The 23861-nt window shown below is 43.2% G+C and overlaps 2 protein-coding genes and 1 non-coding gene across 4 annotated transcripts in view; 2 read left to right on the top strand and 1 right to left on the bottom strand.

The window, feature by feature from the left end:
• The window catches only part of RNF149 (ring finger protein 149), a 24773-nt gene extending 17067 nt beyond the window's left edge, over positions 1 to 7706 (top strand). Inside the window, exons 5-7 of one of the 2 annotated variants that reach the window (XM_067704128.1) lie at positions 527 to 623; positions 4192 to 4390; positions 7078 to 7706. In XM_067704128.1, coding sequence (XP_067560229.1) covers positions 527 to 623; positions 4192 to 4390; positions 7078 to 7121 — 340 coding nt within the window. In that variant the 3' untranslated portion in view covers positions 7122 to 7706. The remainder of the gene's footprint in view (positions 1 to 526; positions 624 to 4191; positions 4391 to 7077) is intronic. The other variant, XM_067704129.1, reaches the window with a different exon arrangement.
• Positions 7454 to 23861, bottom strand: part of CNOT11 (CCR4-NOT transcription complex subunit 11) — a 22929-nt gene continuing 6521 nt past the window's right edge. Inside the window, exons 3-7 of the mRNA XM_067704127.1 lie at positions 20701 to 20853; positions 16655 to 16857; positions 15286 to 15488; positions 13017 to 13113; positions 7454 to 12940 (exon numbers count right to left, since the gene is read on the bottom strand). Of these exons, the coding sequence (XP_067560228.1) occupies positions 12743 to 12940; positions 13017 to 13113; positions 15286 to 15488; positions 16655 to 16857; positions 20701 to 20853 (854 nt within the window). The 3' untranslated portion in view covers positions 7454 to 12742. The remainder of the gene's footprint in view (positions 12941 to 13016; positions 13114 to 15285; positions 15489 to 16654; positions 16858 to 20700; positions 20854 to 23861) is intronic.
• On the top strand, positions 9267 to 9380 carry LOC137206245 (small nucleolar RNA SNORD89). The gene has a single exon (XR_010934562.1). It is a non-coding gene; the product is annotated as a small nucleolar RNA SNORD89 (small nucleolar RNA).

The raw sequence follows: 23861 nt of genomic DNA on the forward strand, positions 1-23861 counted from the left end.
TCAGTAAAAGAAGAAAATTCATATGTGGTTTTTCTTTTTTTGATTCTGAAAGCGATATGTTCATTCTAGAAAAATGTAGATGCTGCAAAAATATATAAGACCAAAAAATAAGTGTTTTTTTAGTCTGCAAGCCAAAAATGACTTGTTAATATTTTGTTGTATTTCCATTGGAGTCATCTTATAGACTTATATCAGATACTATCAGTTTAGTATTACTTTGTTACTATTAGCTTACTCTTGGGTTACTTAGGCCGCGTTTATTCCCAAATAAAAATACATCCTAGCATGATGTGAAAATAAACCGTGTTATTTTTGTGCAGCGAAGGGGGTATTTCCCTCCACACGCCAGCTTCTGTTTAGCGTGGAGAAATAGCATAGATGGCTCCCTAGGGTGGACGGATAGACTGGAATGTTGATTTGATAGCATGTAACTTGTAATGAGCAGATGAGTTGGTGGAATGTGTTGTTTCCTTTATAAGATATAAACATTTATTTTAAAACATTAACACATACTTAATTTTTTTAGGCATATTTTTCATAGAATATGCATTGACCCATGGCTTTTGGATCACCGAACGTGTCCAATGTGTAAACTTGATGTCATCAAAGCCCTGGGATATTGGGTTTGTTACATTTTTGTTTATATTCAATCTCTGCACCCCCGTTCTCCCTGAGTGATTGGATTCTGTTCCTGACCAGAGGCAGGAGTGGACTAAATGCTCCTTCTAGCATCCTGGTGGTTCCTGAAGAAATTTTCCTCTTTATTAAAAGTGAATTCTTAAGACATTCCCCAAAATCAGTGAACTAAATTTGTGATTACAGAATACTATGCTAGGTGTTTCCTTAGAGTTTGTACTTAGAGTGGTACCTGTGATAGATGTCGGTGTGACGCTGCAGGGTGTATAGGTGCTAGTCAGTGTCACATAAACAGGAATGACTGTAAAATGTTTGAAACGGAAGGAGCCTCGTGCACAGGTGCACATTTTATACACGAGGAAGTTAAGACGCATACCTCTTGACACCAGCTCTCCCGATGCTTGGGTTTCAGAGTCAAGATGCTGCGGGGAGATTTATCCTGCACCCAACGTGCTCCATCACTTTGTGATACTGAGATGGTCCTAGACCTTCCTCAGAAAATAGAGACGGGAGGGCAGAGTGAAAGAGAGCGCGTCGTGGTAGCCACGCACTGAGGCCTTACACGAGTTATTAGACTCTTCCAGCCCCTATGGGAGGGAAGCGCTGTGACTCTCCTTACTTTACTAACTAGAAACTCGAGCTCAGAGAGAAGTAGCTCCCCTAAGGTCACACGGTGAGGTAATAGGGAATCAGCTTTCAGGTGCAGGCTTGCTTAATTCCAGTGTCCAAGCTCTAAACTACCCTCCTACCCAGAAGAGGGGAGGGACATAGATGGGGGGAAAAGCCCAGATCTTCCTAGATTGTTATATTTTTAGAGTCGTCCTATAATCTATTAATGTCTCAAGATTTCTTTTTTTTTTTTTTAATTTTATTTATTTATTTACTTTTGGCTGTGTTGGGTCTTCGTTTCTGTGCGAGGGCTTTCTCTAGTTGTGGCAAGCGGGGGCCACTCTTCATCGCGGTGCGCGGGCCTCTCACTATCGTGGCCTCTCTTGTTGCGGAGCACAGGCTCCAGACGCGCAGGCTCAGTAGTTGTGGCTCACGGGCCTAGTTGCTCTGTGGCATGTGGGATCCTCCCAGACCAGGGCTTGAACCCGTGTCCCCTGCATTAGCAGGCAGACTCTTAACCACTGTGCCACCAGGGAAGCCCTCAAGATATTCTTGATTAAATATAAATAGTTTTGAAACAGAGATCTTTGAAAGAAGTAATTTAAGTATCAAATATATTTTTCTTGTTGCTAAACAGAGGTTTTGGCAGTGTTTATTACAGAGGTAGAAACTACAAAGAGGTTTTTTATTATGATAATGATTTTATGTGACTTAAAGCCATAACAGCCTTCAAGGCTGCAGGCCCCCTTCGGAGTATTTTTCATTTTCTAGTTCAGCGTATCTTCAAAAGAGAGCTGAGGGACCACGCACTGCCTTAATAACCAGTGTGATTTTCTGTGAATTATAATTTTCTAGTGCGAGTTCCAGAGGCCTCACCGTAGGTACACGGAGAGGGAGGCAGCAGGACTGTCTTGTTGGAAGGTCATCCGCCTGGATGTCTGGAAAATGAGCCTTTGCTGTAGAATTTCTAACATTCGTTGGGGCGTAGTCTTGATAACTGGCGGCTCTCCCCAGCGTGGAGGCTCACCCCCGACTGCCTCACGCCTTCCTGGGACCGCATTTGGAACAGTAGAACCCAGGGAGCGAGACGGGTGTTTTCTGGGCAGTTTTCCTTCTTCGTCTTTTCCTCTCGTAGATACGCTCTGAAGCTTCTTTTCTTCATCAGTCATTTTAAACCTCTTTTCATTTCTAAACCTTTGTGCAAAAGGCATTTCACTGACCTTAGCGTTGAGACTTTCATCCTCGCGAGTTTTGCTTTTCGAAATATATACGTATGTTTCATGTGTTAAAAATCAAGACTTTTCATTTTATATCAGGTTGGATTGCTTTCAGAATGTTCAATTTCAGAAAGCTAGAATATGTGTCCCCAGAAAGCTTGCTTGCTTTTTTGAAGAAACCTACAGTAACTTTAAATCAAACTTAAGAAATTAATTTGTCTTGCCTTTAACTTTTTTTTTTAATCCTTTGACAAATCTGCCATTGTCTTTGGGCCCATTGGCCCCTCCTGCGTTGGATTGTAGAGATAGTTATGACTCTCATATGGTAACTAGTTCTCATTTCCAAGAAAATGAGCAGGTGAGAGCGGCTTTGAAGTGCCTCTTGTCCCTGTTGTGTTTGTTGGCTCGTGGGGCGCAGGCATTCATCAGGGGAGTGATGCGTAAGGTGCTGGGTCTGAACTTGGCTCCAGGGAGACGAAGGGACAAGACTCAGGCCTCCTGCCCCGCAGGCTCCTGGGGGGCTCCGCTTTCTGGACTGGTGGGTGGGAGCCGGGCCTGCGGCCCACCCCGCTGGCCAGGGAGGCCTGTTTGAAGAGTGTGGGCACAGAGGAGGGCGGCCTTGACCCTGCCAGCTGCATGTGGGAAGGGACAGGGAGGGCTTTTTAGAGGCACGTCTGAGCTGCGTGTCCAAGGGTTAGTGTATCGCAGGGAGTGACCAGGTGGGGTTTGGGACGGGCAGGTAGTTCAGCTTGGCAGGTATTTAGACAAGTACCTGGAAGAACAGACTAGGGTGGGCTGTGCGCAGTCCGGATGCTACAGCAGCTCGACAGGATTTGTCGGTTGGTGCGTCACGAGTCTGTTCTGCAGGTGTTCGGTTGCCTGTGAGAAGGCAGGGAGCCACGTGGTGCCCGGGAGTGAGGAGAGGGTTCCAGAACACGTGTGGAGCCAGCCATGCGGGCGGCAGGGCCCCTGGCCCCGAGGGCCCCAGGAGCGGGCGGCAGGGCTGAGCCAGGGTGCGCAGGAACACCCCCCCCCAACGCACACACCTTCGGTCGGTCACTCAGCAGCAGCTTCGGCCATCACGACACAGCTTTGACCCTGGCACGAATCAAGAAAGGTTTCTGAATGGCCCCTGAATTTCGAGACTCGGACGTAGTGACGCTTGTAGAGTCTCCCGCTCTGACTTTCATGATCTCCTTTTCTTCTTTGAAGCAGCAAATGGGGAAGCGAGGCAAAGTGGCGGCGGGTAGACACCCTTTCTGGAAGGAAGGAGCAGAATCGGTTATCGTCAGGTGAACGCAGGCACAGTCTGCAGCCCTCTGCTGTTCAGAAGCCTGCTTGTCTCCGAAGCCCTGGCACCTGGCAGCCATTAGGGCAGTCATTCGAGCTCAGGGCTCCAGCCTCAGTGATGAGCGCCCAGCCAGGCTGCTCAGAAAGGCAGCAAAGTGCATTTGTGAGGAAGCTCCACTTTCTGTCAATAAATAGTTTAAACGGTAGCATTGTTTGCATCGAGGGGAAAAATGGTTTTTAGAGGAAAAGGATTTAGGTCTTGAAAAGCTGCTTATTGAAGAGTGCTCGTTTTCTGGTGATGCTAAATAAATAAGACACTGTTGAGCTTTTTTGCCATGTTCATGTATAAAAGTAAATATTTTGTATGAATTAGGAGCAAAAGATGATAGATAAGCCTGATCGTGTTACTGAGAAAAGGTATTTTCTTTGCTCTCTCAAGGGAGAGCTTGAGGACGTGCAGGAGACGCCTGCCCCAGAATCGCCCCCCGGGGGCGTTTCGACTGCAGATCTGAGTCTTACTTTACCAGATGGTGACAGAAGTGACGCGGGCAGCTCAGCACTGCCCACCACCAGCGACTCCGCGCCACCTTGCGAGGCCAGTTTTAAAGAGGATGCAGGTGAAAACACGGCCTTGCTGGGTGAGTCTGTTGCGGGTTCTCAAACAAAATGATGTTATCGGTGGTTGAAAGAAGGTGAAGAAATACATAAGGTGCAGAAAAGCATAAAGGAAGAATGATAACCATGACCTCACACCCGCAAATACCATTTTAACATTTCCATAAATATACTTCAGATGTTTTTTCTGTGTTTAAGGATGGGGAGAATATCATTCATGTGCCGTTAGGTGACCTGTTGTTTTTTTTTTTAAATTTTTGGCTGCCTTGGATCTTTGTTGCTGTGAGCGGGCTTTTCTCAGGTTGCGGCGAGCGGGGGCTACTCTTACGTGCAGTGTGCAGGCTTCTCTTTGCAGTGGCTTCTCTTGTTGCAGAGCACGGGCTCTAGTTGCGTGGGCTTCAGTAGTTGTGGCATGCGGGCTCAGTAGTTGTGGTGCACAGGCTTAGTTGCTCCGTGGCATGTGGGATCTTCCGGGACCAGGGCTTGAACCCGTGTCCCCTGCATTGGCAGGCGGATTCCTAACCACTGTGCCACCAGGGAAGCCCAGGTGACCTGTTTTTTCCTCTTAATGTGTGAAGCTCTTTCTGTATCAGTAGACAGGACACACGATTTGGTACAGCTGCGTAGTATTACATTTTGGATTCACTGTAATTCCTGTAAACCACATCCTGCTGATGGACTTTTGTCATCAGTAACACTGAAATCATTTTGTGTATACATTTACCACCTCTCTGTAAAATAATGAATTGCATGGTTTTAAATTACTAATGCAATTATCTTCTTTTCATATTTGTTGGTTATTTATATTTTCTGAGTTGCCCATTATTTCATCCTTAGCTTCTTTTTCTATGGAGAAACTAATTTTTCATACTGATTCTAAGAGCTCTTGGTTTTTGATTTTTATCTAGTCTAGCTTCTCATTCTTTCATGATTCTTTCTGCCTTTGACAGCACGCTAACTTAGGAAAATCTGTCTCATCTGAGGGTTATTTATTTAAATTTTACTGACATTTGTGGCTTTGTATTTTACGTTTAAATCTTTAATCCGCATTGTTTAAGGGGAGATTTAACTAACCTATTTTTCCCAAATGTTTAACCACTTGTCCATTGTTTAGTGATAATTACTTGTGAATAAGTTTTGATATTTGAAAGGCAAGGCAAATTCCTTCATCTGTATTCTTTTTAAAAAAAGAATTCTGAACTGTTCTTCATTTTTTAAGATTAATCTTAAAATCAACTTGCCATGTGTAAGAAACTCCCATGAGAATTTTTATTATAGTTGAATTAATTTACAGGTTATTTTAACTGGGAAGAATTGATGCTTCTAATTTTGAATTTTGCCATCCTGGAAGAGGAAGCATATTTTCCCAAATCGGTAGTATTCAAACTGAATCGGTTTGTCTTTTTTGTCCATTTTTAGAATCTGGGAGGCAAAGACAGAAATATGAGAACTTAAGTTTTAAACCAGTACCAGAAGAAGAAAGAATGCATTGTGTAAGAAAAAGGGAGAATGAATTTCAGAGAATGAGGAAGTGGAAAGGTGGATTGTGTAGGAGTTCTCCTAACCAGCTCTCCTGCTGGGACTCTGCCTTGTGAGGCAGAGAGTTCCATTTATAAATGTTTATAAATGCTTCTTGTTTTTAGGAATTCCATTGCTTTGTGCCTAAGTGCACACCATTGTTAGGTATTCCATTGCTTTGTGCCTAAGTGCACACCATTGTTATTTTTTTTTTACCGTTGCCTTCAGGCTCCAGAAAGGAAATGAAATTTGTTTCCTTTAGTACTTGACTACCCTTGAGATATTTCAGGACAGGTAAAACTCGTATCCTCAACTAAATTTCCAAGTATTTGTTCAGGTAATTCATAATTCACTCAGGTAATTTGACAGGTAATTTATATGTCAATGTTCTTTCTACCCTATAATTGGATCGTTTGAGAACTATTGGAAAAGATCAATTCTTTTAAGCAGACATTAGTACTTTAGTGTAGTGTTAGTACTTTAGTATAATGTCTGCTTATAATTATATTAGTATAGTTAGTGCAATGTAGCTTTACTCCTAGCTGAGCTAACATTTGCTCAGGAGCGCCTAGGAAATGGATGCGGGGGTTATTAACGGTAGCCCACTCCCTGGAGGACGCGTCTGCCCGAGGGGGCTCCTCTTTTGTCTGCTTGACCTCAGGTCTGATTGAGGAAGTATCCTGTCACTGTAAGAAACCTTTTGTGCTGAAATTATCTTTTACTCCTCTTCCTAGCAACATCCAACTGGATTCGAAGGCTGGTTTGAACCTCTCTGTGCCTCAGTTTCCAGTCTTTAGATTGGGGATAATACAATACTTGTCTCTAGCTCATAGGGTCTATATTGCCCGGTAAATGCTAGCTACTGTTTTCATGGGTGGTGACACCATTGCTATGTGTTTGAAAACACACTCTAATTAATCCCACCAGCGCAGCCTGTGTCTTTTCTATAGCACCGTGCTGACCACATAAATACTCATTAGGCTAATGCCAGAAAACCTCTCATGCTGTATGTGAGGAGGGTGTTTATATATTTCCTTGAGTGTCTGGAATAGGTTGTCGTTTTTCCATGTAAATTTTATTTAAAATTTTCCGTAATTTGTTTCTTGAACTATGATCTCCAAATCTAACAGTGTTTATGTAATTAAAGTTCAGAATATACCAACTAGTGCTGGCTTTTGTTGTTCTGTTGCAGAGACAAGCAGGAGTGACCCTCAGCGTGAAGGACCCGTCTCCTAGCATATAACCTGCCGGCGGTGTCACGGACAGAGCTTGGGCTTGAATTAAAGGACATTTTATTTTTTTTACTTTAGCACATAGTTTGTATATGTGAAAATAATGTACATTCTTTTACCTTTCAGGTTCTGATTTGATATACAAAGGGCTAAGATACTTTATTCTTAAAGAGAATTTTTGATTAGTCTTCATATATTTATCTACTAAAATGTACCATAAGATTCTTTCTTCTCAAGGATGGTTCTAGACTAAGCACATTGAATTCAGACTAGTTAAAATGGAGTTGTGTGATTATATTCAGTAGTTGATCACATGAGTTTTCCTGGAGGAAAAACTTTAGAACATGAAACTTGTAAATGTGATGAGAGAAATCTATCGCTTCCTTGCACCTCTGTACTATAGAGAGATTTCCAGACCTCAGAGCACTTTCACTGTTTTTTATTTGGAGTTATGGGAAAAGCACTGGTTGACTTTAGGATGTGCATTTCTCCCTCTCGTTACCTAATTTCTAACAACCTTGATGGGGAGGAAAGTTTTGTCCATTTTTTTCTATACAAATAAAAAAAGCTACGATTCCGTATTGCGCACAAGCATGAAGTTCTTCATTGCTTGTTAAAGAAATGGAGTAGACAGACTCTGATGGACTCTGATATGGCGTTTTGGGGGGTAAATGGTGAATATACCGATTCCAACTGCAGTTTAATCTCTACAATTATAAAGCGTGGTAGATGGGGACTTTCCATTGCTGTTGTAACAAAATAAACAAGTAACCGGTTTCCTTGATTAATTTTAAGGCAGACTTAATGGCGGTGACCTTGTTTAATCATCTCTTCTCTCTACTCTTGTTTGCTGTTCTTCCTTGGCAGTGGAGGTGGAGGGAGTGGGCTGTTCAAGCTTTCGGGGGCTGCTTTCTAAATTGATAAAGCGATTAAACAGACACACACACTGTCCTCACTTCTTAGAGGTGGAAGTCAAGGATGAGGAAGAGATTTTTTTAGAACTTGAAATTGTAGCCCTTTTTCGTTTCCAAACTAGTTACTGTGTGGATCTGTGTGGGTAAAAATACATGTTTATTAAGAATATAAATTTAAATAATTTATTTTTATAGCTGTTTCTAAGATGTAAAGTTCATATAGCTTATTTTTTTCAAACTATTTACTACACTTTGATTCCAGCCACTCAGTGAAATACTAGGTGAGTAAACAGTGGAAGTAAACTGAGGCCAGTTTCCATGTGAGGAGCTATTGGAATAGAAGTTGTCTTACTTTGAGCTCTCATTTCAACAGACAGCCTCAGTAGGTTTCCATAATAGCAATTATCTTTGAAATCCGCCTTCTGTGGTGCATTGTGGATAGGAAAACATGTCCTTGATTTTATACTGAGTAGACTGTTTGCTCTTTGTATTTTAACACACACAGTAGGGAAAGATGCTTTAATTCTTCCCAGTAGCCAATGAAGCTGACTTTTAAAAAGAATACTGTGACAGATCAAGGTAAATTGTTTTTGATGATTATGGAAGTGTGAGTTCTTAATCAGTGGCTGTCAGCTAGAGCTTTCCTTAATTCAGAAGTTTGAACCCTAAGTTATAAATAGAAGAGATTGGAAAAATTATAGTGCTCTTATTTCTAGAAACACAAGTCTTTAACAGCAGATAAAGAAATTAGCAAGAGAAGACAAAACTTCAGTACTTCGAAAGGAAAATGTTTCCTTTGATACGCTTTTCTTAGGTGGAAATAAACATGATAAAGGGTCAAATATTACTAGAATTTTTGCTGAAATAGAAACTTGATAAAATGCTGGGAATCTGGGGAATGTCAATGAAGAAAGATTAGTAAATGAGAGATGTAGTTAAGGTTATATTATTTATGGCAGTAATCAATTTCTTCACAAATAATGTAGAGACAGTATTTTTTTTTAACTGAGAGCCTCAGGCAGCCTGTGGAGGAGGGCAGTGTACCCATGGATGTGAACACCCCGCAGGCTATTGCCTGCCATGCTGCTTCCGGGCTTCCCATCAGAAAGCCACGACGCCCAGAGGGGAGGCGCACACACAGCACCTGGAGCAGGTAATAGCTCTTTGCATGCTGTCCTTTTAGGGATCTTGAATCCGCAGAGCCTGTCCTGAAAGACTGCTCCCTCCCTGTAGTTACTGAGGAATGATGACACTAAAAGGCCGAATTGCAGTGTGTCCCTCAGCAGTTGGCTCTCTGTGGGCGCACGATGACAAAACCTCCTGAAGCGAACCTCTGGTCTGACCTCAGTAATGTCAGGGCAAGATTTCCAAGATAGGCCTTTCCAGCGAGCTCAGATATTTTTAAGATAATCAGTGAACCTTGGGGCAACTTCAGGGCTTGAACATGCAGTAAGTACCTCTCTACATGCTTTAGGATATACTTGCTGAATCAAAGACCACCAGACTCATGAAAACAATAACAACAGTAATAGACCTTCAGGAACCGGGTGTGTTTTTACTTGGACACAATACCCAGCGTAACCAGATTCCCCAGTAAGATGGCTTCCTTTGGCTGTAGCCTTCCTCTGAGCACATTAAAGTTGATGTGATCAGTGAGGGCTGAGGTTAAGTGAGCATGCAGATATCACTAACTAGAACCTGAGGTAATGACATGTTTTCGTCAGTTTCTTTGGGCTCACTGTAAGCCCTGCTTTGAGATTTACAGAGCATGGGACGCTGGCCTGAACCAGAGCTCGTCTTGTGTGGCGCACGCTGTGCTTCTGTGACGCAACAACCAACCAGAAAAGCCACCTACGCTTTTCCCAGTTAATTTCGTTTTTGAAGTTTTAAAAACACTTATAAGCATTTCATTCATCAAAAATACTAGTACTTGTATTACTGGTTATTGAAAGTGAAACGTCTACAATATCATCAGCCATGCAGCTAGAGATCTGCCCGTGTTCTAACAGCAAAGTATAAATATAAAATAAGTTGTAAATCAAAAAAAATACCTGCATTACATTTGTTTAAAATGAGTACAAGAAAAGTCAATCCATTCTTTTTGATGAGTTGTAGGCTTGTGTATTAAGGGCTAAAGAGAAACTTGGGAACACTAGTACTTTCTGTTGGGCTGATTACAGTTACTGAATCCCAGGATTATGGAAGTCCTTTCCTCAAGGATTTTCCTCATAAGAACAGTAGTGACTGCATAAAAAGAAAAGACCAGGTACAAAAGGAAACTAGCAAAATCTCTTGGTACAGGGTGCAGGAATTTTAACAAGTATGTAAAAAGTTCTTCCCATGCGTTAATTTTCCATTTTAACCCTCAAAATATTTTAGGGATATCACCCTAATAGCATTTAAAATAGATGTGTGATCCACTGTTCACCACGGGAATGTGAATCATCACAAAATGCATAATACAGTAGTACACGCTACTTAAAATTTATGAAAGTATATCTGTATTCTATAAGAATAAAAATTGAGTGATACCATTTCCTTAAAGTTACTTAACGAAATAATACTGTTAAAGAGAGGTATTTGAAATAGTTAAATTTTAGGATTGCAAATGCTTTTTTGAACTTTCTACCCTAAGATGTCATCTTCTTAACAGGTCTCCTTGCCGTCTTCTTTTTAACAGGTAATTTGAAGATACTAAAGCTACAACAGATTGGAACTAAAAGTCCAGAGAATTCAAGGTGTGGTTTTTAAAAAACATGACAGTTAAACTGAACTCGTCTGATGACACTTAAAAGTTGACTGCAGTTTATTGAATCCCAGGATTATTGTTTCTTTTATTTCAGGTAAACTTTCTTCTACTTTTAAATGTTTAATGAAGAACTTTTTGCTGGTGGTGTAACTGTATCTTGACTTTTTTTTTTAATGTTCTCTAAATATAATTACTATTCTTTGTAAGCTATTTATTTAAAATAAATTTGAAAACCTTTCCTCTGTCAAGTAAACACCAGTACTGTAATCTGGAAACGATGCACAGTGGTCTGTCTTTAGTCTCAGGCCATGTCTGCAGATGTGCCCACAGAAGCACACTTGCAGCTCCAAACCAGCGTGTGTAGCACATCTGCGGTGGCTCGTGGACACCCCGGGGGCAGTGACCCTGCTGAGCTGCTGGCACGCGCCCTACCAGGTGAGGCTGGATGGGAGGATGCCGTCTTCTAGTTTCAGCTCAGACTGTCAGCAGGTGTCCTTTTGTGCTCTGTGTAGTCCCACATGTCCGAAATGTTGTGCTTCTCGTTGGTGATTTCAGTTTGGAACGGACCCCAGGCACAGTGTTGTCGCCCTGGCTGCTGCTCCTGAGCGCTGGTGAGGTACCTCACTGAGAAAACGCGCGTTAGGCAGCGACGTGCGTGCGTCCCGGGGCTGCCAGCCAGGAGGCTCAGCGTGACCAGGAATCGGCAGGGCCTGGAGCCTGAGGTTGGGAGGCTTGCGGCGAGGCGCGGTCGACACTTCACCATTCCAGAGAGTATGTGAATAATGAACTGTTTCTTTGCCCAGTGGTAACATGCAAAACGGTGATGCCAGCCATTAGGTGTTGAGAGAAGTCAACTGTTGCCATCATTTAGATGTCTGAAGGTGCACCTGTTATACCAGTTTGGGTCCTTATTTCCTTGAAGCAAGTATATTTATAAATCACTGCCCTTCGCAAGAATAACGAAGCTAAAATTTCTCATAAATCTAAGAGTACTGTTTTGCCAATATTACAAGGTGGGAATCTGTACTCATCTTAAAACCCCTCGGCTTGGTATCCTTTAACTTTTGCTAAGGGTTGGATTGGGAGGTGATTCCTGTTCCTATGAAGAATACGCTTTGAAAGTACCTCAGCAGATGGGGAATTTTTCATGATGTCTTTGACTGAAAAATACATCAGATAATAGAGTTCATAGAAAACTTTAATGTAAGGCACTGCTGTCCAGAGTTAAATGAGGGGTTAAACAGCCCACAGGACGCCACGGGGAGGGCACAAAGCCCACTCGGTGAGCAGCCGTGCAGCACGGCCCCCGGTGCCGTCCTTCCTCCTGAAGTACCGACGCTCTTTTAGACTGTTAACAGGAGAGAAGGCCCAGAAAACTACCAGCTCTTATAGTCTCGGAAAAGGTTTCTAAGAATTCCCACGTCTGTAGGCAGCCCGCTGTTGTCTCTTAGGTCCCCATGACAAGAAAGGATAAGGTACACGGGTGTCCGAGGCTCACACTGCACCCAGTGAGAAGTTCAAGGGTCAGAATACCGTCATGTGATGATGACTCAAGACCTCAGGGGCAGTAAGGCAGGTTCTTGAGAGTGTCTTCAATTTACTCTCACTAAACACTTTGAAAACGGTATTCTTGCCTTAGCTGAAGCCCGTGACTTACATCTTAAGCAAAAACAGGCACCTTGCTCTTCAGCTGAAGACCTCATCTACTTTGTGCAGTGACTTCGTTTGGGATGACAGCCCCCATGGATAATCATCAGCGAGACACCTACAAGACACATTCGTCCAAGTTCTTACCAAAAATTCATCTAAAGAAAAAGTCATCCAGGAAAGCAAAACTTTGCTTTAAGTGGATAAACTGGTGTTTATACGCATTAAAGCCAAGCAATCACTCAGGGTCTGAACACTTTTAAAAATGAAAAGCACAGCATAGCTGAACGATGAACAGGTGGTCCCGACGAGCTATCACTTGGACATCTTGGTCTCAGAAGGTGTCTCCCCAGTGTCCAAGGTCTTCAACAACCGGAAGAGGCCTGCAGCTTCTCGTATCCTGCTGAACTCAATACAGAAGGCCTGCACTTCTATAAACAAGTCCTGCACGTTGATGATTTTGTTACGGATCAAGGACTGGAGAAAGACACACACGAGACGCACCAGACGATTCTGAAAAAGAAACTAATTTTAGTGTGCGTTTTCTGGGCAGGTATTTATAAAATTTACAAAAATTTCTCTTACTTACCTGCATATATTTATCTTTAATTTGTTCACAGGTAGAAATGCAATTTGATATATAAAGGTGAATAAATTCAGGAGGTAGATCAACAGCTGTAGTTAGTCTGTTTCATAAAGTTAGAAAGGGCTGTTAATTTTATTTGCTAATAACATTTTAAAACACCGTTCACCATAAAATCTAAAATTTCCTTTGGTCATTTAGTGAAAAATTCTGATATATAATCTAGTTACCTAGTTTTAAAGAAGTTTATGCAAGTAAACCTCGGAGCCCCCCCCCCCCCCACTGCCGCTAATAAGTGACACTTCCTTTTCTCAGGTCTACACTTAGCATTACACGTGCAATACACATTGAGCACCATGTCCCTGTGTGTTCCTGGCTGAATCAGAATTCATAGTTATCGTCCAAGCTCTAACAACCCGGGCAGTTATTCTGGCCACGTAAGTACCGCTTACTAACCTGATTGCAGACAAGTGCTGTGCAAGGAGCGCATGTGAAGAAAGGCGTGGTAGTAGCTGAACAGCACAGTGTATAACTAAGCGCTAACACGCGGCGCTTGCACAGAGTGATGTAAGTGAAAGGCTCGGGAAAAGTCAGCAGAGCAAACGACAAATGGAGACCCAAGGAGAGAAGTGGTGTCCTTCCAGCTAAGTGGATAATCTGAGTGAACTGTGCAATCAGGGACGGGCGTGGCACACTCAGGAGCTGGTGGGAAAGCCCTGGCTGGAAGGTAGCAAAAGGCACCTTGGTCTAGAGCCTTCAAGGGGCGGCTGGTGTTTTCCAAAGGATTCTGTGAAATGTTTTAAGGTGGGGTGGGGGGAGGGTAAAGTAGGAATTTCATGCTCAGATAAAGGTGTGTGCTATGCTAACTACACAGTATGAATTTCCAAAAGTTTTCTAAACTTATTTGATTATAGAACTTTATTCCACAAGGCTGAGGAACCCGTGCTCCAAGGAAACACCACCTGTGGGTGATGCACCATGATGGGGGTGGCGCACGCAGAGCAGACCCTGTCCTTGAAATTACTTCTGCACCACTGATAAAAAGGTGCGGGTATTCTCGGACTAAGTGCCTAACGGCTGGTTTAGACAGTAAGCGGGCACTTAGAGCATGGTCGGCCCAGAGGCCCCGAGCAGGAGGCAGCCCCCAAAGAGGAGTGAGTCTCAGTAACAGGGAACGGCCGAAGGCCTGGAGGAGAGCGCAGAAATGAAGCCGCAGGTCAGCAAGCGGCCAGCCGGTTTTGCCGGCACAGAAAGTTAAAGGTGACTACCTCGTGCTTCCCTCCCACAAATCTGCGCGCTCCTACACACACGCTTGGGATCCCTCGGCTTCCAGCCAGGCTTTTCCCACCAGCTGATTATAACTTCATTGTGGTTTTTTTTGTTTTGGGGGGGTTTTTTGGCTATACCATGTGGTTTGCAAGATCTTAGTTCCCCCACCAGGGATGGAACCTGGGCCCTTGGCAGTAAAAGTGCAGAGTCCAGCTTTAAGTAAGTTAAAAAACAATTAATCTCCAACTTACAAACGAGTGAGTGTTCAACTGAAGTGCAGTTGCGTAGCACTCAGAATGGACCGCCCCATGAGCAGAAAAACTATATAATTTAGCCCCCGGAACAAGACACCACATGGAGCAGAGCTGAGGATGAGAAGCCTAAACTGGGACCACATCAGGCAAGCCTGCACGTATGGCTACACTACCCACAGACAGCTTAATAAACAGTAGGCTCCCAAGCTAACCCCCCAAGCCTATGGAATTTGTAATTTACCTAAGACATATTTGTAAGCAGAATAACAAAGTGAGAAACCACTACTCAGAGCACACAGAGAAGGGAATGTATTGTTTCCCTGACAGTTGGTGACAACGGAGCAAGGAGGCCAAATCAAAGAAAGGTTCAGAGAACAGTGCGAGGAACGACGAATTCTAAGAAGGCATTCCCAGAATTTCCTCAGCTCCCAGACCCATACTGATAACAGCTGTTAGTCTCTAACGAGAAATAATGCAGTATCTGTAATTTGTGTAAAGAATATACAACCATACATAGGAGATAAATCTTAGCGATTAAGTTTCACTGATGCTGCTACTAGTGCGAAATACTTGGAATACTCTCCAAGTTCACATGCAGTCAACACTAAGGCTCAGATTATTTATTTAATGGGTTTTCTCAGACTAACAGTGTATCGGGGGAAAAAAAAACTTGCTGCTTTTTCCCTTCTAATCATTTAATCCGGATCTATATACACACCCCTGTCCGCATTTGATCGCGCATAGAAACTTACCGGTTTACAACTTCCATTGAATGTAATGACATGTCCATATTGACCAGAACCGAAAAATACTCAGTGATCTGGCTTGACTGCATTAACTTCAGCAACATTTCTATAGCGACTAGAGGGTTGTTTTCCACTAGGTCAGGAAGCTTGGCTGGAGTGAGGCCAATATGATAAACAAGTTTGGGGTCCTTTTCCAACTCTCCAAGGAGCTAAATATAATCAAATTTTTAGAAAGAGAAAAACAGAGGTTCCTGAGTCAAATGAGGAATTGTCTTTCCTGCATGCGTACAAAAAACCAAAGTTTTTTAAAGAAAAGTTATAAAATTATCTGCACTGAACCAACTTTATAAATGTCTTCCTTCAAATCCATGATCATCATTCTTTGATATTTTAAACTTTACATTTTAAATGTCAGATACTAAAACCAGGCACCTTCACAACAGTTTATAAACGACACTAATGCATCCCGGGCATTAAACCAGAATCAGTATTGTTTGAATACTGTGTGGATTTTAACAATATCATCCTTAAGTCCTTTGTAGGTTTTTTTTTTTCCATGTCATTTGTTAAAAATAATTTTACCGACTAGTTCTCCGGAAAAGCACAGATCACAGAGATCATCGGGGAACATCAGGAACCAAAGCCCCACCCAGCGCCGAGGGGAACAGATGCCTGAGGGGGGGACGGGCAGGGGGGAGGGGCTGTCTGCCCGGCACACTGCACACGCTCACTCAAATAGGTGTCCTCAAAGACAGTTTCTTCTGCCAAATTGGTACATTCTTAATGTTCTGTGCTCCTTGCCCTGTCTCCGTGTATGTACACATGCACTGTTGCATGATGGCCTGGTAAGCAAAATGAACTACGCTGGAAATGTAGCTCCTGGCAGGTTCTAATGTGAAAGTGTACCAACTGAAGAATAAAGCTCACCAACCGGAACCGCCCACGGTGTTCTGCCTTTCCCCCGCGGGAAGCATCACAGTTGGGTGCGGGGGCGCTATTCTGAATCCACCATTAACCAGCTGTGTGATGGGTTAAATGTTAATGATTCCGCTTACCCTCCTGGAGTCCTGTCCAGCTTAGTAACAATGTACATAAAGCGCCCGGCAGCGCAGAGCAGGGAGTGCGCGCCATCCTACGCTCCAGAATCAAACTCATCCCACACAAAAGTCGCTAGGTTTTCGGGCACCAGGCTTCGAGCCCCACCAGAGTGAAGTGAGCCGAGGGGGGGGGGGGTGGGCAGAACAGAGCTTCAGAGCCACGCCTCCTGCTGCTGGCTCACGCTGCCAACATCACGTTACTGGTCATTTATCACTTTATGAAAAACGAAAACACCTGGTGAATTAAATACAGGAAAATGTTTACAATAAATCCATACCTGTGTCTGCTGAGGAGAAGATAAGGGGCTTTTGAAGGCTTTGGCCATTATTCGCTTGATCTCTACGCCAGTGCTGTTCTTCACACACATCGACTTGTCCCACTGAACCGCGTGGTCGGGCTCGGTTGGATTGAGCCAAGCCAGCTCATCCTCACACACGTGGAGCGGAGGTGGTGGACGGATAAACTCCGGCCGAAAATGGCCTGTAATCAAAGTAGCATGTCTGACTGCTTCTGTCACTCGGCTGACCCCGCAACATGTGTGTATAAACCTCACAGATTCCGCTTAGTGAAGTGCAGTGACACCTCTTAATAAGGACAACACAGCAACACTCTGACTTGAAAATCAGAAGCAGAAAGGACATAAAGGCAGGGTTTTATTCAGAACACAAGAAACTGAAACACTGACATAACATTATGATGTCAGAGACCAAATCTATTTTGGGGGAGGAGAGGAAAACATTACCACCACCTGACAAGTCCTAGTTCAAGCATGATCACCACTCAATCGCAGAAGGACACAACTTACTCCATGGGTAAGTCTGGATGGGAAAAATAAAACACTAGTTGATCTCACTCATCCTATTCTCAGCACAATTTTATTCAGAGACCATATGATGTGTACTGGTTTTGTTTTTGCATCTTATAACCCTGAAGTAGCAAATTATGTGGAGATGAAATGGTAGGGAAAGGTACGGCTGACTATTGACGTGCTCAAATGAATCTGGACTTTCATAAACCCCTAAATTCACAAATGCTGTATCATTTTCTTAAAACAGTAAAAATACAACAGAACAGTGAAGTCACTCAATTTAATACCTCAACTATTTTACAAAACAAGATTGATCCCTAAGTTGCAAACCCACTAAAAGAAATGCTGTCTGGGACTTCTCAGCAAATTTCACCCCTCACTTTGGTTCCCATGTAGGGTCTAAGATGGCTAACTAACTCCTCATGGACCGAGCCCCGGCCAAATTTGAGATTACTAGGTCCCCTGGTTTACTGAAAATGTCTGTGTCTGGCTAAGAATCATCCCTTTGTCTTAAACTACACCATCTCTTCACATATATCGCCAGAACTAGCACCTGAATCTCTGCAGCCCATTTACAAAAAGAAAGTTTTTAACATTTCACAAGAAGTTATACCTATGTGATAAAGAGAAAGTTCCCATGAGGCAAGGATGCCTGGTGTTCAGCTAGACTCAGACCTAATATCTGATTGACTTGCTTCTTACACACCTTTCCAGTGGCCCATTCAAGTCAAAGATGTGCCCGAGCAAGTATTAAATACAACCCATCTGTGCCTTGGACCTTCCCACACACTGTGACTAGCTGAGACTTATTTATTCCTAAAACCTACTGTAAATGGCATTAAAAGTCACAGTGTAAGTTTTAAACTCAAGGTGACACTACAGTCTGGAGAACATGTTCTTATCCCTAAGCAGAAAGCATGCCTTCATCATTAAAACCACACAGAATCGTATAAAACCAAAAAATGCAGGACTCCCTGGTGGCACAGTGGTTAAGAATCCGCCTGCCAATGCAGGGGACACAGGTTCAAGCCCTGGTCCGGGAAGATCCCACATGCCGTGGGGCAACTGAGGCTGCATGCCTAGAGCCCGTGCTCCGCAACAAGAGAAGCCACTGCAATAAGTGCATGCACTGCAACGAAGAGTAGCCCCCGCTCACCGCAACTAGAGAAAGCCCGCGCGCAGCAACAAAGACCCAACACAGCCAAAAATAAATAAATTAATTTTTAAAAAATGCTCTATTATTTCAAGTTCAATAGGAGTTTTCTTTGAATTAAGAGCTATAAGATCAGTAAAACTTCAATGGAAAATGATAAGATTAATGAAGTATAAAACAAAAAGGTAATAAACTACAAAAATAAACTCATTTCAGTAAAATCAGAGAATTTATATCCTTAGATATGCTGATGATAGGTATGTAATAAAAAATACTTGGGATTTTTTTGGCTGCATCATATAGCATGTGGGATCTTAGTTCCCTGACCAGGGATGGAACCTGCACCCCCTGCAGTGGAAGCATGGCATCCTAACCACTGGACCACCAGGGAATTCCCAAAACCTTGGTATTTTTATTAAAAAAGAAACTACCTTTTTCTTTTAAAGTTTTTAAAATTAATTTATTTTTGGCTGCATTGGGTCTTTGTTGACGTGCAGGCTTTCTCTAGTTGTTGTGAGCAGGGGCTACTCTTCGTTGCTGTGCACGGGCTTCTCATTGCGGTGGCTTCTCTTGTTATGGAGCACAGGTTCTAGGCGTGTGGGCTCAGTAGTTGTGACTCATGGGCTCTAGAGCGCAGGTTCAGTAGTTGTTGCGCACGGGCTTAGTTGCTCCACGGCATGTGGGATCTTCCCAGACCAGGGCTTGAACCCGTGTCCCCCTGCACTGGCAGGCGGATTCTTAACCACTGCGCCACCAGGGAAGCCCAAGAAACTAACTTTTATTGAGCATCTCTACTATGTTCCAGACACTATACTAGGAAGTTTCTCACTAAATTCATGTTTAACATTCTCTGACATAAATCCTACCAATGTTTTCTTAGGTCATTCTCCCAGGCAATAGAAATAAAAGCAAAAGTAAACAAATAGGACCTAATCAAACTTACAAGCTTTTATACAGCAAAGGAAACCATAAACAAAATGAAAAGACAACCTACAGACTGGGAAAAAACATATGCAAATGGTACGACCAACAAGGGTTTAATTTCCAAAACATACAAACAGCTCATACAACTCAACAACAGAAAAAAACAAACAACCCAATCAAAAAATGAGCAGACCTAAAGAGACATTTCTTCAAAGAAGACACACAGATCACCAACAGGCACATGAAAATATGCTCATCATTGCTCATCATTAGAGAAATGCAGATCAAATTAAAACTTCAGTGAGATACCACCACACACCAGTCAGAATGGCCATCATTAAAAAATCTACAAATAACATGCTGGAGAGGGTGTGGAGAAAAGAGAACCCTCCTACATTATGGACGGGAATGTAAATTGGTTCAGCCACTATAGAAAACAGTATGGAGGTTCCAAAGTTACCTTCTGATCCAGCAATCCCACTCCTGTGCATATATCCAAACTCTACGTCAAAAAGATACATGCACCCCTATGTTCACAGCAGCACTATTCACAATAGGCAAGACATGGAAACAACCTAAATGTCCATCACCAGATGAAACGATAAAGAAGATGTGGTATATTTATACAATGGAATATTATTAGGCCATAAAAAAGAATGAAATAATGCCATTTGCAGCAATATGGATTCACCTAGAGATTATCATACTATGTGAAGTCAGACAGAGAAAGACAAATATCATATGATATCACTTATACGTGGAGTCTAAAATGTGACACACATGAACTTATCCATGAAACAGAAACAGACTCACAGACATAGAGAACAGACTTGTGGTTGCCAAGGGGAAGAGGGGATTGGGGAGGGATGGATTGGGAGTTTGGGATTAGCAGATGCAAACTATTATATAGAGAATGGATAAACAACAAGGTCCTACTGTATAGCACAGAGAACTATATTTAATATCCTGTAATAAACCAAAATGGAAAAGAATATGAAAAAGAATGTACATATATATATATATCCGTATAACCGAATCACTCTGCTGTACAGCAGAAATTAACACAACACTGTAAATCAACTGTACTTCAATAAAATAAATTTTTAAAAATTCACATTTAAGGGCTTCCCTGGTGGCGCAGTGGTTGACAGTCCGCCTGCCGATGCAGGGGACACAGGTTCGTGCCCCAGTCCAGGAGGGTCCCACATGCCGCGGAGCGGCTGGGCCCGTGAGCCATGGCCGCTAAGCCTGCGCATCCGGAGCCTGTGCTCCGCAATGGGAGAGGCCACAGCAGTGAGAGGCCCGCGTACCGCACACACACACACAAAAAATTCACGTTTAAGTATCAACGAAAACAACATGATGTTTCAGAAAACCAGAAAGTCTCAGGGGGACGCTGATAACATAAAACCAAGAATACAAAATTAGATATACCTACTTTCAATAGGTGGCTTTGGTCCACTGACTAAAGCTTCCGTGATCTGAGAGGCAACGGAGCTGTCAAATCCAGAATTAGAAGAATCCGGGTCTGGGTCGCTGAGAATGCTAGGGAAGCTGGCCTTACTTTGAGTTGGCAATTCAGACTGGCGTTCTGAAATAGATTAAAATAGGAAACACTTCAAAACTGAGGGCACCACAAGGAGAGTGAAAAGAGAAGCTACTAAATGGAGAAAGTGATCTACAACACATAAACAAAGGGCCAGATTCAGGATAGATTATCAATTTTAAAAAATAGGAAAAAATGGGCTAATGACTTCCAACAAGTGTTTTATTTTTAAAAAGCCTGAGGCTTCCCTGGTGGAACAGTGGTTACGAATCCGCCTGTCAATGCAGGGGACACGGGTTCGATCCCTGGCCCAGGAAGATCCCACATGCCGTGAAGCAACTAAGCCCGTGTGCCACAACTACTGAGCCTGTGCTCTACAGCCTGTGCTCTGCAACAAGAAAAGCCACGACAATGAGAAGCCCGCGCACTGCAAGCAACAGTAGCCCCCGCTCGATGCAACTAGAGAAAGCCCATGTGCAGCAATGAAGACCCAACACAGCCAAAAATAAAAACAAATAAATAAATATTTTTTAAAAAGCTTGTATGGCCAATAAACATCTGAAAAGATATTCAATCCCATTAGGAACCAGGGGAAAATCTGTTAAAACGAGATACTATTGCACACACACTGTAGTTATAACTGCCCCTTGTGGTTACTGATGTTTAACTTGTCTGCTTGTTTTCTTAAAGTTAGGAAAATGCAACTGCATCATCCATAAGTACACCTTTGGTCCCTGGATCCCACTGTAAAGACATCTGAATTTCAGGCCAGCCTCCGTACAGATGATCTGTGTGGCTAGCTCCAGAGAAGATAGGTGTACTTCCCTTTTTTTCTTAAGCACTTGTGAAAATGATTAAGACATCTTCAGTCTGGGCAGAGGACAGCAAACAGCTCTAGGGGACAGCCAGCTTAGCCACTGTGCCAAGCCTCTCAATCCTAAGTCTAGTCATATATTCCTTTCTGAGCTTGACGTACTTTATAAATTTATTTTATTTATTTATTGTTGGCTGTGTTGGGTCTTTGTTGCTGTGCCCAGGTTTTCCCTAGTTGCAGCGAGCGGGGGCTACTCTTCATTGTGGTGCGTGGGCTTCTCATTGTGGTGGCTTCTCTTGTTGTGGAGTTGTGGAGCGTGGGTTCAGTAGTTGTGGCACACAGGCTCTAGAGCACAGGCTCAGTAGTTGTGGCGCACGGGCTTAATTGCTCTGCGGCATGTGGGATCTTCCCAGACCAGGGCTTGAACCTGTGTCCCCTACATTGGCAGGCGGATTCTTAACCACTGCACCACCAGGGAAGTCCCTGAGCTTGATGTACTTTAAAACTTTCTCATGGGCTGATTCAAGTCATCACAAGTTGAAAAGGAAATTAGATTTGATTCTTACTTTATTGAATACAAAGCTAGAAACCTCAGAATATACGTCACTTCTAAAGGTAAGGTGACTGAAATTGCCCATCACCTCGGCAACCAGTTTTCATAGTGTCTTTGGTTAAGAAAATAATTATTTTATTTCTGTTAATAGATTGCATCTGGCAGTAGTAGCTAACAAGTACTTTTGTGTACCTTCAATCTTAAAAGTCTGAAAAAGAGTTCTCTTAGTTTCAGAAAATAACCATTGTTATATTGTTAATATTTAGTACTTTAAAAATAAGGTTCAGGGCTTCCCTGGTGGCGCAGTGGTTGAGAATCTACCTGCCGATGCAGGGGACACAGGTTCAAGCCCTGGTCTGGGAAGATCCCACATGCCGCGGAGCAGCTGGGCCTGTGAGCCACAATTACAGAGCATGCGCGTCTGGAGCCTGTGCTCCGCAACAAGAGAGGCCGTGATAGTGAGAGGCCCGCGCACTTCGATGAAGAGTGGCCCCTGCTTGCCACAACTAGAGAAAGCCCTCGCACAGAAACGAAGACCCAACACAGCCAAAAATAAATAAATAAATAACAAAATACTTAGAAAAAAATAATAATAAGGTTCAGGGCTTCCTTGCTGGCACAGTGGTTGGGGATCCACCTGTCAATGCAGGGGACACGGGTTCAAGCCCTGGTCTGGGAGGATCCCACGTGCCGCAGAGAAACTAAGCCCGTGCGCCACAACTGCTAAGCCTGCGCTCTGGAGCCCGCGAGCCACAACTACTAAGCCCGCGTGCCACAACTACTGAAGCCTGCGCGCCTGAAGCCTGTACTCTGCAATAGGAGAAGCCACTGCAGTGAGAAGCCCACACACCACAACCAAGAGTAGCCCCTGCTCGCCGCAACGAGAGAAAGCCTGCGCACAGCAACGAAGACACAGTGCAGCCAAAAATTTAAAAAATAAATAAATAAATAAAATAAATTAAAATAAATAAATAAATAAGGTTCAGAATGCCCCAAGGAAAGAGAAGATTAGATGTCACCTTATACAAGATGCCTAATGTCACAGGGCATGAAGTCTAAGGATGAGGCACTATCAAATTAACCCTGCAGCTCACTTAATCACGAAGTCAAGGGTTCACAAATCTGGCTACAGATTATAATTTCCCTAATGAATTGCTCTCAGGTGATGAGACCCATGCATCTGCACTTCTGCTTAGAGCAGGTTAGCAAAAGCTGCTCTTTATCCTTACACGGAGAGGCTCTCCCTGACCACCCCGTTCAAGGTCTCCTTATTTTCTATCACTACAGGAGTTTGCTTCAAGACCACCCATTCATCTGCTTATACGTGTAACAGAAGGTGCCCAAATAATCTTGAAACAGAAGAACAGGGTGGAGGTCTCACACCTCTCAATTTCACAAAAGCTACTGTATGACTTGGATTAGTGTCCTGCTCCCCTGCAAATAAAACCCTTTTTATTTGGGAAAAAAAAGCCACCCTAATCAAAAGGGTGGTACTAGAATAAGGACAAATAGACCGGGCTTCCCTGGTGGCGCAGTGGTTAAGAATCCGCCTGCCAATGCAGGGGACACGGGTTTGAGCCGTGGTCCGGGAAGATCCCACATGCCACAGAGCAACTAAGCCTGTGCTCTAGAGCCGGCGAGCCACAACTACTGAGCCCACATGCCACAACTACTGAAGCCCGCATG

The sequence above is a fragment of the Pseudorca crassidens genome, chromosome 14, assembly GCF_039906515.1.
Source record: "Pseudorca crassidens isolate mPseCra1 chromosome 14, mPseCra1.hap1, whole genome shotgun sequence".
Lineage (NCBI taxonomy): Eukaryota > Metazoa > Chordata > Mammalia > Artiodactyla > Delphinidae > Pseudorca > Pseudorca crassidens.